Source organism: Carcharhinus amblyrhynchos, chromosome 26 (assembly GCF_965287045.1).
Source record: "Carcharhinus amblyrhynchos chromosome 26, sCarAmb.v2.hapA, whole genome shotgun sequence".
In the NCBI taxonomy this organism is placed as follows: domain Eukaryota; kingdom Metazoa; phylum Chordata; class Chondrichthyes; order Carcharhiniformes; family Carcharhinidae; genus Carcharhinus; species Carcharhinus amblyrhynchos.
In genome coordinates this window covers 5,494,557-5,506,776 of record NC_137349.1, presented here as the reverse complement: position 1 = coordinate 5,506,776, position 12,220 = coordinate 5,494,557, and the positions used below count along the sequence as shown (strand labels likewise).

The window sequence follows — 12,220 nt, the reverse complement described above, 5'->3', positions numbered from 1 at the left end:
TACGAATGCTGGTTGTCATTCCCGTAACACACCGCTCACCTCGGATCAGCCAACTCTGTACTGATCCTGAGATCTTCCTGCAATGAACAGCACAAGTCAGTTCCAGACTGAAATGTACAGTTACCCGAGGAACCACTTTTGAGGAGTTTGGTGGAAGAATGAGGAACACTGGGAAGGATATCCTGGCTCCTTCCACTGGCGGGATTTTCCGGTCCTGACAAAGTCAATGGGGGTTGGAATGGATCGCCACATCAGCTGCAGGAAGCATCATTGTGACAATGCGGAAAAGTCTCGGCAATAGTTTGGCATTCAACCATAATATCTACAGTAAATGAGGCCATTTGGCTCATTGGGCCTGCACCGAAAACAATCCCACCTAGGTCCCATTCCTGTAACCTCTCATTTGGAAGGGGCCAGGATATCCTGTCCAAAGTTCCTTAAATCTTTCCACCAATTTCCTCAAAAATGGTTCCACGGGTAAGTGTGTGTTTCATTCTGGGAGTGAAAGAAGCTGTACGCTAAGGGAAGATCCCCCTGACACAAAGGGACAATTTATCATGGCCCATCAACCTAACCTGCACATTTTTGGACTGTGGGAGGAAACTGGAGCACCCAGAGAAAACCCGTGCAGACACGGGGAGAATGTGCAAACTCCACACAGTCATCCACGGTCAGAATTGAACCCAGGTCCCTGGCACTGTGAGGCAGCAGTGCTAACCATTATGCCACCGTGCTGCCCATAAAGAGATTTTTTTTCAACATTACGAAGTCAAGTGCAATAATAATAAAACAACAGTTTACCTCAATGGAGAACAGTTAACAAAGACACAAAATGTTAACGTTGGCAACTACTTTCAGAAAACCAGCATAGCTCTGGGCATTCGAGGTTAATGGAATTTGGTTTCTGGAGGAAAAAGGACGGATATTTCTCTTCCTTGCAGCCTTGTTCTAATGAAACTTTCATGGAAGCCAAATAAGATGTAATTTCTCAAGTTCAACCTGACCCGAATGCTAATTTTGACACTTAACGTGAGGATTTTCATGAATTCCCCAAATCCAAACAAAGAATTTTATTGCATTGTCAGTTTCTGGCTGGCTGCCATTGTCTTATCATTGTTTTTAACATTTTTATGGGCACACTACATTTTATTTTTTCTCTTCTGATTTACTTACAGTCTATTTTTTGTGGGTAAGTTGACCTACTTGCTCTTTTAAGCTGTGAATTTTGGGGTCAGAAGGCTAGAAAACCCCAACCTGAATTGCCAAGCCTCCAGAATGATTCTAGAGTTTCCAGGGATCATAGAATCTCTCCAGTGCAGAAGGAGGCCCATCGGCCCATCAAGTCTGCATCGATCACAATCCCACCCAGGCCCTATTCCCGTGAGCCCACATATTTACCCTGCTAATCCACTGACAATAGGGTCAATTTAGCATGGCCAATCAACCTAACTCTCACATCTTTGTACTGTGGGAGGAAATCGGAGCACCCAGAGGAAACCCACGCAGATACGGGGAGAATGTGCAAACTCCACACAGACAATGACCCGAGGCCAGAATTGAACCCGGGTCCCTGGCCCTGTGAGGCAACAGCGCTAATCACTGCGCCACTGTGCTGCCCCCATCTGCTCCAGGAAACAGCTGCGAGCAAGGCCAGGATACCTTTTCTGTTAACACTTTCAGGTATTAATCATCACTACTTACACTGCACCCCTATTGCCCTGGAGCAAGTGGTGATGAACTGTCAATCGCAAAGTGGCATCTCAGAGTCAACAATCAGATATCGGCCAGACTGGGAGAGTACATCAGATTCCCTTCCCTAATGAATGAGCCAGACAGCTTTGGTCATTTTTAATGAGGCTAGAATTTATTCCAGATTTACTAACTTATTTTAAATTCTTAGAGTTGCTAGTTGAGGAAGGATGTTTTGCTATAGAGGGAGTGCAGTGTAAGTTTATTAAAGGGCAATTTAGCATGACAAATCCACATCTTTGGAATATGGGAGGAAACCGGAGCATCGGAGGAAAGGCACGCAGACACAAGGGGAATGTGCAGACTCTGCACAAACAGACACCCAAGGCTGGAATCGTACATGGGTCTTTGGCACTGTGAGGCAGCAATGCTAACCACTGTGTCACCCTGCCACCCATGATGTCTGTGTGTCTGTGTTATATAGTGCATGCATGGTGTATTGTGTGTGTATGTCCCCTCATCCTTCCCCTCTCCAACTGGCGGTGTTGTCCTCTGTTGTGGAACTGCAACTCTTTAGACTAGGAACATCCCTGGGCCTTACACAAGTGGGTACTCTTCACCTGTGAGCCAAAGTGGAAAGACATTCAATCAATAATGGCACTACAGTTTGGGTCTAATCCTGTCATTTCCCCCTCTGTATCTCCATTTGTACCCCACCAGTTATTGATGGATAAGAGCACTGAGAACCTTTATGTTCCTTCACTGTTCCTCTCTAGAATAGGAGAACAAGATCAATTCCAGCAGATACCTCAGTTAACTCAATGCAGCCTTCTTTTAACATGACAATTTAATATACAAGAATGTCCCTGAAGTTTATACCATGAGTTGTTCAGACTGAAATCTACAATTCAAATATCTGCATTATTTTGCATCACTATAGCAATAAGTGCTTGCCCTCGTGAATGCAAGATTACCACTCTAAAAAAATCTGATGTGATATTGTACTTCTGTTGTAGCATTTTGACAAGCCCTGACTCCTCACTTTAATTATCAGGCCTTGTGTGTGTTATGACAATACTTAAATTTCTAGCTGATAGCTGGTGCTGCAACTAATGGCACAGATGACAACATCTGAAACCCAAAAGTGCGTGCCTAAGATTGGATTAACCACAAAGACAGAAGCATTGACATGAAGATTGCCTTTAGGCAATCAAGTTACCACTGAACTAAGTCAGGAACTTCACTGAATGACGGTAAGTGCTTCAATTAAGGAATCCTTCCATTCAGTCACACCTCGTGATATCACTGTTCCACAATATCATTATGTGTAGGGTGATCCTGATATGATGTCTCCCTCTCCCTTTCTGCCCAGAATTTGGCTTCTAGGACACATTCAGAGGCTGGAGGCTGCAGTGGGGGAGAGGGTTGTCATGCTCAAGTTGTCAGCCCTTCAGGCTTCTCCTGGACTCCCCAGGGATGAAAGATTATTCCACTGGATGCTCCTGTGAGCATTTCCAGGAGAAAGAAACCATCATATGGGTGGCACAGTGACACAGTGGTTAGTACTGCTGCGTCACAGCACAAAGGTCTCAGGTTCAATTCCAGCCTCGGGTCACTGTCTGTGTGGAGTTTGCACGTTCTCCTCGTGTCTGTGTGGGTTTCCTCCGGGTGCTCCGGTTTCCTCCCACAGTCCAAAGATTTGCAGGTTAGGTTGATAACTTGCCCCTTAGTGTCAGGGGGATTAGCAGGGTAAATCCATGGCGTTATGGTAATAGGGACTGGGTTGGATTGTGATCAGTACAGACTTGATGGGTCAAATGGCCTCCTCCTGTACTGTAGGGATTCCATGATTAGCAAAGCCATCCGCTTCCAATATGAAAATAGCAGAGGGAGGAAGACACCCTATGATCATACATCCATAAAATATAGGAGGGCAATTAGACCATTCATCCCATCGAATCTGCTCTGCCATTCGATCATGGCTGATGTTTCTCAACACCATTCTCCCCCTTTTCTCCAAAACCTTACCAATCAAGAACCTATCTATTTTTGTCTTAAATATGCTCAATGAACAAGTCCCCACAGCCTTCTGTGGCAATGAATTCCACAGATTCACCACCCTCTGGCTGAAGAAATTCCTTCTCATCTCGGTTCTAAAGGGTATTTACTCTGAGACTGTGCCCTCGGATCCTAGTCTCTGTCACTAATGGAAACCGACGAATGGCAACAGGGTGAGGAGGGAAAATAAAGATGGAGTATGTTCACTTTGGAATTCATAACCTCGGTTAATTTTAAATCTTTACTTTCCACAACTGAAATCAGTAAAGTCGGGAAAGAATATTGTCTTTTGAGTGGAATCAATAATTATCAGACACTGTGGAGATTGAAATGAGTGAACTGTCTTGGCAGTTCTCCCTCCATATCCCATTGACCTCTTCACTTCTTCCCATTGTCCCATACCATCTACCTAGCTCCACCCCCCCTCAGTTTTCTCCTCACCCTCACACTCTGTCCCAAACCACCCTTCCTCTTCTTTAATTCCATCCACATTCTTCCCTCCCCCTCAACTCCTTCATCCGCTGCCTTATTCCCCATTCCCCACTAAAGTCCTCCTCCACTTCCCCCAGTCAGCCCTCTCCCTCCCAATCCTCATAAACTCCCCCTCCTTCACTTCCCTCTCCCTTTCCAACTCAAGACCCTCTGCCTCTCCTCATGCCTCTGCTCATTCCTTCTGCCTTTCTCCTTCTCCCTGTGTTATTCCCCATCCACACCTACACCCCCCCCATAGCCCCCACTCCCCACCGCCATCCCACCTGTTTCTCAGTTCTCACAACCGGGAGACCCAAATGATTGAGGAATTTGATTGACTGAGGTACGAAAGTGGCATTTACTAGACAAATACACGAATAGGATGGGAATGGAAGGATAAGGACTCCTTAAGTGCATACAATTTTAGTTTAGGCAGGCATCATGATCGGTGCAGACTTGGAGGGCCAAAGGGCTTGTTCCTGTGCCGTACTTTTCTTTGTTCTATGAGGTATCTGCCTTGATAGGTTGATCTGCCCAGAGCAGGGACAGAAGCTTCTGTAACAGAGCATTAATCTGAAAATGACCTGGCAGCATTTGGCAAACCAGTTCAAATTATTCATCTACAGAAAGCTTTCAGTTAATGTAAGCACAATGGTTTCAAGAGAACCGCTAACAAATTCCAAGATTAACCACACCAGCAAGTTCCTTTAATGATAGAACTGGTTTGGACCCAGCCAAATGAGCTTTTGAAACATTCCTGGATTACTAATGAGAAGAGAGAGGATAATCAATAGTAATTATTACCAGTGTATCTGGAAAATCGAATGAATACATGGATTCGCGCTCTTTAATTGTTTTATTTGATCAACCTTTCAGCCTGTAGGCAAGAAAGTCTCTTATCTTTTTATTTATTTGGGTTCTCAAGCTTAGTTTTGCTATAGATTTATAGCAACGTGGCTGCCTGCCTTCTGCGAGATTTAAAAGGCAGTTAGAGGAACTGTGCAGTTCCATTTACAATGCATTGTCTCACTTTAAACAAAGCCTAGAAACTGCCTCACAAATGGAAACATCCCCTACTGAATGAATAAGGCCCTGGACTCCCATTTTGTCCTCATTCTGTCTACCTCTCCCTCCTTATCTCTCATGCTGTGGTTACAGATCTATAGGCCCAGCTGGTTCTCCAGTACCCTGCTTAAAGTGATCCATTGAGTGCACCTAGATGTTTTGGGAAAGGTATTCGTCTAAGCGATGGAAGAAGACATGCTGGAACTCAGCACAACCCATGGGGAAGGTGATGGCCCAGTGTTATTATCGCTAGACTATTAATCTGAAACTCAACTAATGTTCTGGGGACCTGGGCTCGAATCCCTCCACTGCAGATTGTTGAATTTGAATTCAATTAAAATAAAGATTTGGAATTACTGATGATCATGGAACCATTGTCAATTGTTGGAAAAACCCATCTGGTTCACTGATCTCCTTTAGGGAAGGAAATCTGCCATCCTTACCTGGTCTGGTTTACATGTGACTCCAAAGCCACAGCAATGTGGTGAACACTCAACTGCCCTTGGGCAACTAGGGATGGACAATAAATAGTGACCAGCCAGTGACATCCATGTTCCACAAATAAATAAAACAAAATTAACTTACTCAACGTGCACACAAGATGGATGGTCTAGCAGGAGGTCAGAAACCAGGGAGTGACTGTCACTTACACCCCTCTATCACCCTCCCACACATAGTGCAGTAACCTACCAGCACTCAACCCACACCGGAAGGTGGTTTGAGTAAAATGGCAGTGGAGGGTTCATGGTTAATGAACCACACTCTGGAGAGGGTATAAATCAGTGCAAAAACATCACAATATAGGAAAAGAACATAGAACATAGAACATCACAGCGCAGAACAGGCCCTTCGGCCCACGATGTTGCGCCGACCAATTAAAAAGCAATGACCCTCTAACCTAAACCAATCCCTTTCCATCCATAAACCTATCCACGGATCTCTTAAACGCCCCCAAACCAGGCGCATCTACAACTGCAGCAGGCAGGGCATTCCAATCCCTCACCACCCTCTGGGTAAAGAACCTACCTCTGACATCCGTCCTATAACTACCACCCCTTAATTTAAAGCTATGCCCCCTCATGCTAGCTTTCTCCATCCGAGGAAAAAGGCTATCACTGTCCACCCTATCTACACCTCTAATCATCTTATATGTTTCAATAAGGTCCCCTCTTAGCCTCCTTCTTTCTAACGAAAACAACCTCAAATCCCTCAGTCTCTCCTCATAGGACCTCCCCTCCATACCAGGCAACATCCTGGTAAACCTCCTCTGCACCCTCTCCAATGCCTCCACATCCTTCCTATAATGTGGGGACCAGAACTGCACACAATACTCCAAGTGCGGCCGCACCAGAGTTTTGTACAGTTGCAACATGACGCTGCGGCTCCTAAATTCAATCCCCCTACCAATAAACGCCAAGACACTGTATGCCTTCCTAACAACCTTATCTACTTGATTCCCAACTTTCAGGGATCTATGTACACATACACCTAGATCCCTCTGTTCATTCACACTATTCAGAGTCCTACCGTTAGCCCTATACTCTACACATCTGTTATTCCTGCCAAAGTGAATTACCTCACACTTTTCCGCATTAAACTCCATCCGCCACCTCTCGGCCCAGCTCTGCAACTTGTCCAAGTCTCTCTGTAAACTATGACACCCCTCCTCACTATCTACCACACCTCCAAAGGTTGAGAAATTATCAACAAAAACTTATTTCAAATCCATCCGCTGAATCTCTTCCCAATTCACCACCAAACTAATTGTGGATTACAATTCCCAACTCCCTCAACATTTCTCAGAACCTGTAAGCCTACTCGCCTCCAGCTTCCTCCGAAATTATTTCAGAATTTTTGCTTCTGCTACATTACCCCAAGAGTATTCCTGGCCTTATTTATACTTTTGAATCATCATAGAATCTCTACACTGCAGAAGGAGGCCATTCAGCCCATCGAGTCTGCACTGACTCTTCGATAGAGCACACCCTCTGCCCAATTCCCTTATGCCTAACCTACATTTCTTGGCCAATCAACCCAACGTGCACATCTTTGGCCTGGGGGAGGAGACTGGAACAGCTGGGTGAAACCTGCACGGACACAGGGAGAATGTGCAGTCTCCACACACAGAACCACCCGAGGCTGGAATCGAACCCGGGTCCCTGGCTCTGTGAGGCAGCAGTGCTAACCACTGTGCCGCCATGCTGCCTAATTGCTTGCAGATGCCCTCCCTGAACTCAGTAATGAGCCCTTTTATTTTACCAGTTTATGGTTTACTGTGTCTGACCCACGACCGATGACGCGAAGCAAAGGAGGCGCATCCACCTCGTGTGGTGTATTTTTGGTGAGTACTCACATATATAATAATACTCGTTCCCGGGTCGAAACTCAAAGCCCAGTGAAAACGGCGTGAAGAGCTGGAACTTCTCGGAGAACTTCAGTGGGCCGTTTGGTGTGCGCGGCCTATTGCATTCCCAGCGTTTGAAGCCATTGTCCTTGTGGTCACAGCTTCTGTAGCCATCAAAATTCACCATGTAAAGAATGTAGCTCTCTGTCTTCTCCTCGGGAACGGAGTCATCGTAGTGAGGGCAGTAGATGTCAAGGTAGTCGTTGATGCAGACATCCACTGTGTAGTCCCCTCTGTGAAACCTAAAATTCAGAAAGACAATTCAGAACCAGAACAAATTGAATGAAAAGCTGCACAACTAAAAAAAAAATAAAGCTGCGAGGATATGGCGTCTTTCAGACCTCCCATATTACAGCTTGGTATGGCTCCTACTCTGCCAAAGACCGCAAGGAATTATAAAGGTCGTGAATGTAGCCCAATCCATCACACAAACCAACCTCCCATACATCGACTCTGTCTACACTTCCCACTGCCTCGGCAAAGCAGCCAGCATAATTAAGGACCCTACGCACCCCGGACATTCTCTCTTCCACCTTCTTCCATCGGGAAAAAGATTCAAAAGTCTGAGGTCACGTACCAACTGACTCAATAACAGCTTCTTCCCAGCTGCCATCAGACTTTTGAATGGACCTATCTTGCATTAAGTCGATCTTTCTCTACACCCTAGCTTTAACTGTAACACTACATTCTGCACTCTCTCGTTTCCTTCTCTATGAACAGTATGTTTTGTCTATTTAGCGCGCAAGAAACAATACTTTTCACTGTATGTTAATACATGTGACAATAATAAATGAAATCAAATCAAATCACATAATTTGACCCAAATCTCTACCGAATAGCGTTGGGCCAAGTTCAGTGGGTTATATTCTTGCCTCGCACTCAGACTGTCATGTGCACAATTCCCACTCCAGAGTCTCAAGTGCGAAAGATCCCCTGGCAGTACATCTCCCAGTGCAGTACTGAGGGAGTGCCACACTGTCAAAACTGAGACCCAATAAGGTCCCATATGGCATGACTTTGGCGCAGAGCTGGAGAGTTGTCCCAAAGCTAATATTCATCAACCATCCAACATCATTGAAACAGATAACAACATTACCACATTGCTATCTGTGGGTCTCTGGAGTGTGCAAATTGGCTGCCAAGTGACTATACTGAAAAAAACCCGCTTAACTGGCTTTGAAGATTTTTGGAACATCTGAATATCATGAAAGCATTATAGCCACATGGTGGCACAGTGGTTAGCATTGCTGCCTCACAACGATAGGGACCTGGGTTCGCTTGGGTCACTCCCTGTGCAGAACCTGCCCGTTCTCCCCGTGGTTTCCTTCGGGTGCTCTGGTTTCCTCCCACAGTCCAATAAACAAAGCTTTGATAAAGGGTCGTCTGGACTTGAAACGTCAGCTCTTTTCTCTCCTTACAGACACTGCCAGACCTGCTGAGATTTTCTAGCATTTTCTCTTTTGGTTTTGGATTCCAGCATCCGCAGTAATTTGCTTTTATGCTGGGTAGGGTGCATTGGCCATGCTAAATTCTCTCTCAGTGTACCCAAACAGATGACAGAGTGAAACAACCAGGGGATTTTCACAGTAACTTCATTGCTGTGTTAATGTAAGCTACTTGTGTCACTAATAACTACATTTTTTAAAAAACTGAGCATTAGACGAAGGCAAGCTCTTTTTTTCTTCTACTCCAAGGCTCTGCAGAATAATGGGACTCATTTCAAACTCCCAAGATCTCGTTTGAGTGATGTGAGTTTGTCCAACCTCAGTCTGGCTCCAAGGAAACACAACACTTCATAACAATAGCTCTCATGGGACACTGGTGTGGGAAGAGGGCAAGAATGTCATATGGGCTTGATGGGTTGGGGTTAAAGTCTGTCTCCGGGTAGCGGGGAGGCAGTTCTGCTCTGGATTTTGCTGGGTGGCACCTTCGGGGGGGCCTTAATGCTAATACGAGAAGTTGGAGTGAAAAAGAGTTTCATTATTTGTTAGCATCTCTTGTCCTGAAATTAGACAATTAGCAAAAGAGATGGACACTGAGCAGGAGGTAAAGGAGTTGACGAGGAGAGACCAAATGCTTGCCTAAGAGCTGGAGATTAAATCAAATGGATTAATTTACATGTGAGCAGCCGCAGACTCGATGGGCTGAATGGTGCTGTGCTGTTCTATGGTAGGTTATATCAGTGGCATCTGAACTGGCCTTTCCACACTTCCCGAATATCGAGGCTGATTGGATCATGTTAGCTGCTGTTCCATCAGCGGACGCTGCACAGGTGATGATTCAGCTTCACCTGTAAAAGTCAGCAGCCTGTACCAGATAAAGACCGTCTATTACGCAGCGTGTACCTGAACCTAGTTATGGAAGCGTCCCTTGTGCTTTGAAAGGGCACGCACTATTAAATAAAATTCCCCAGGCCTCTGATGCCTCTTTAAGCGTTTGTTCATTGAAGATTTTACTGCTTTTTCTGTTGGGACTAAAGGTGATTGAAAAGATAGAATGAACCGTGTTAAATGAAAGAAGAGCCAGGGGGTGAACGGAGGGGAAAGAGATAGGCAAGGTTACGCACACATTATTACATCATGCGCACATTCTGGGAGTGCATATGGTCCATTTAATAGTTTAGTGTCTATTAAGCTTGAAGACGCGGGCAGTGTTTTTGCCTCTGAGTAGCTCCTGGCATGGAAACCGGGATCCCAGCGCGGTTCAGGTGTCGTGATTCACCAGTCCCCCTGTTACCAGTTGTTGCAAATGGCTCCTCCTTGCAAGCTCAAGGCCTGGAGGTCACAAGGTGGCTATTTTTATCAAAGTCAATTAACAAGCACCAGATGTGGAGGGCAATATCGGAAGCGAGCTGATTGAAAACGGAATAAATGACGTGACGAAACTCTCCCAGTGTAGCCCAAAGACCAGGTGGAAATACTGGGTGGGCGCTGCGACAGCTGCGGGATATGAGCATGTTTTGTATCAAGCTCAATTAATTTCTTCCGATGAAATACCCCAGCGCACAGTGCACAGGACTCATTAGGGATTTCAGGTATGGAGTCTTAATATATCACACTGATGCTTTTACCAAAACAAAGCATTCGCAATCAGCTAATGTTAAAAGGCAGCCGAATTTATGAGTGACTGTTTGGCAAAACCGTCTCGCGTTTGTTTCCAAACACACGGCCGGAGGATATAAGCTACACGGGAACGCATAATGCGCTATGTGAGCGATATTAGAAGTATGTGTGCTTTTCTCCCTTAACTTGAGAAAAAAAACCCAGGTTTTTAAAGCTTTACCTCCAGTAAATAAACAAAACCATTTGCCCTTCAGGTGATTCGCAGCATCATCTGGTTATCAGACATTTTACGCACTCGTTTGGAAGCAGAGAAACTATCTTCTCCCAAAGCGTTGGGAATGTGTGGAATTTGCTACCCCAAAGTGCAGTGGATATTGGGACAGTGAGTAAATTTTAAGGAGGAGTTAGATTTTTAATTGGTAATGGGTTGAGGTTCTTGATCGGTAAGGGGGTCAAATGTTTTGGGAAAAAGGCAGGAAAATGGAGATGAAAATGGGGAAATTCTGGTAGACCTTCTCTGAACAGCTTCTAATGCATTGACATTTTTCCTCAAACAAGGAGACCAATACCTATACACAATACTGCAATGTGGTCTCACCAATATCCTGTACAATCGAAGAATGACCTCCCTACTTTTATATTCAGTTCCCCCTCACAATAAATGATAACATTCTATTAGCTTTCCAAATTTCTTGCCGTACCTGCCTTTTGTGATTTATGCGCCAGGACGCCCGGATCCCTCTGTATCTTATTCTGCTCAAGAACTTGACAGTTTTGGCCTTCCACTAGGATCAAGGATCCTGGGGGTGGAAGTGCCATTTCCCGACAACTGCCAGCCTGAGGTCAGCTATTGACCCAACAGCTCTGCCAAGGTGGCAGTTGTTGTTCCTGGTATGACCCACCTGAGCCCGTGGGTCACTGTTGAATCCTAAGCAGAGGTGAGGGGGAGTGACAGGTGGGGGTGGATCACAGGGGAGGGGGCATTAGCAGCCAGGGTGGGGGTCCTTCCTTCTTGACACTGGGTGTCTCAATCAGACACTAAGCCCTCCCCACAAGTTATTTGTTATGCCTCCCATTTGGAGAGACTCGCACCCACCACCGGACAAACACGGTAATAATACAGGATAGCAGTGGTGGAATGAGACCCTTAGGTGGGTATTAATTGCCACTTAAGGGCCTTAATGTTGGTGGGATGGGAATGCTGTCTATATGCCTTCCCGCCACAGGTTTAATCATGGGTGGGAAGGTGGCCATGTCCCCACCCATCACCCTCTCTGCTGACTAAATGCCCCCTGTTACTAATCTCACCATGAGAGACAGTACAAGATTCTACCCATGGTCAAGTAGCCCTGACACTCACAGCACGGAGACTATCCACCCAGATGCCAAAGGGGCAGGCTGAGTCAGCGATTTCAGGTGGGCTGAGGAGATAGAGGATAGCGAGTGGGGGTAAAAAACACAAACTCCTCTA

The 12,220-nt window shown here is 45.6% G+C and overlaps 1 protein-coding gene across 2 annotated transcripts in view; it reads right to left on the bottom strand.

Moving 5' to 3' along the window:
• The window catches only part of LOC145358517 (ephrin-A5-like), a 354,063-nt gene that overhangs the window by 47,296 nt on the left and 294,547 nt on the right, over window positions 1-12,220 (bottom strand). For both annotated transcript variants that reach the window (XM_080212639.1, XM_080212640.1), the window contains exon 2: window positions 7,637-7,929. In XM_080212639.1, the coding sequence (XP_080068765.1) occupies window positions 7,637-7,929 (293 nt within the window). The remainder of the gene's footprint in view (window positions 1-7,636; window positions 7,930-12,220) is intronic.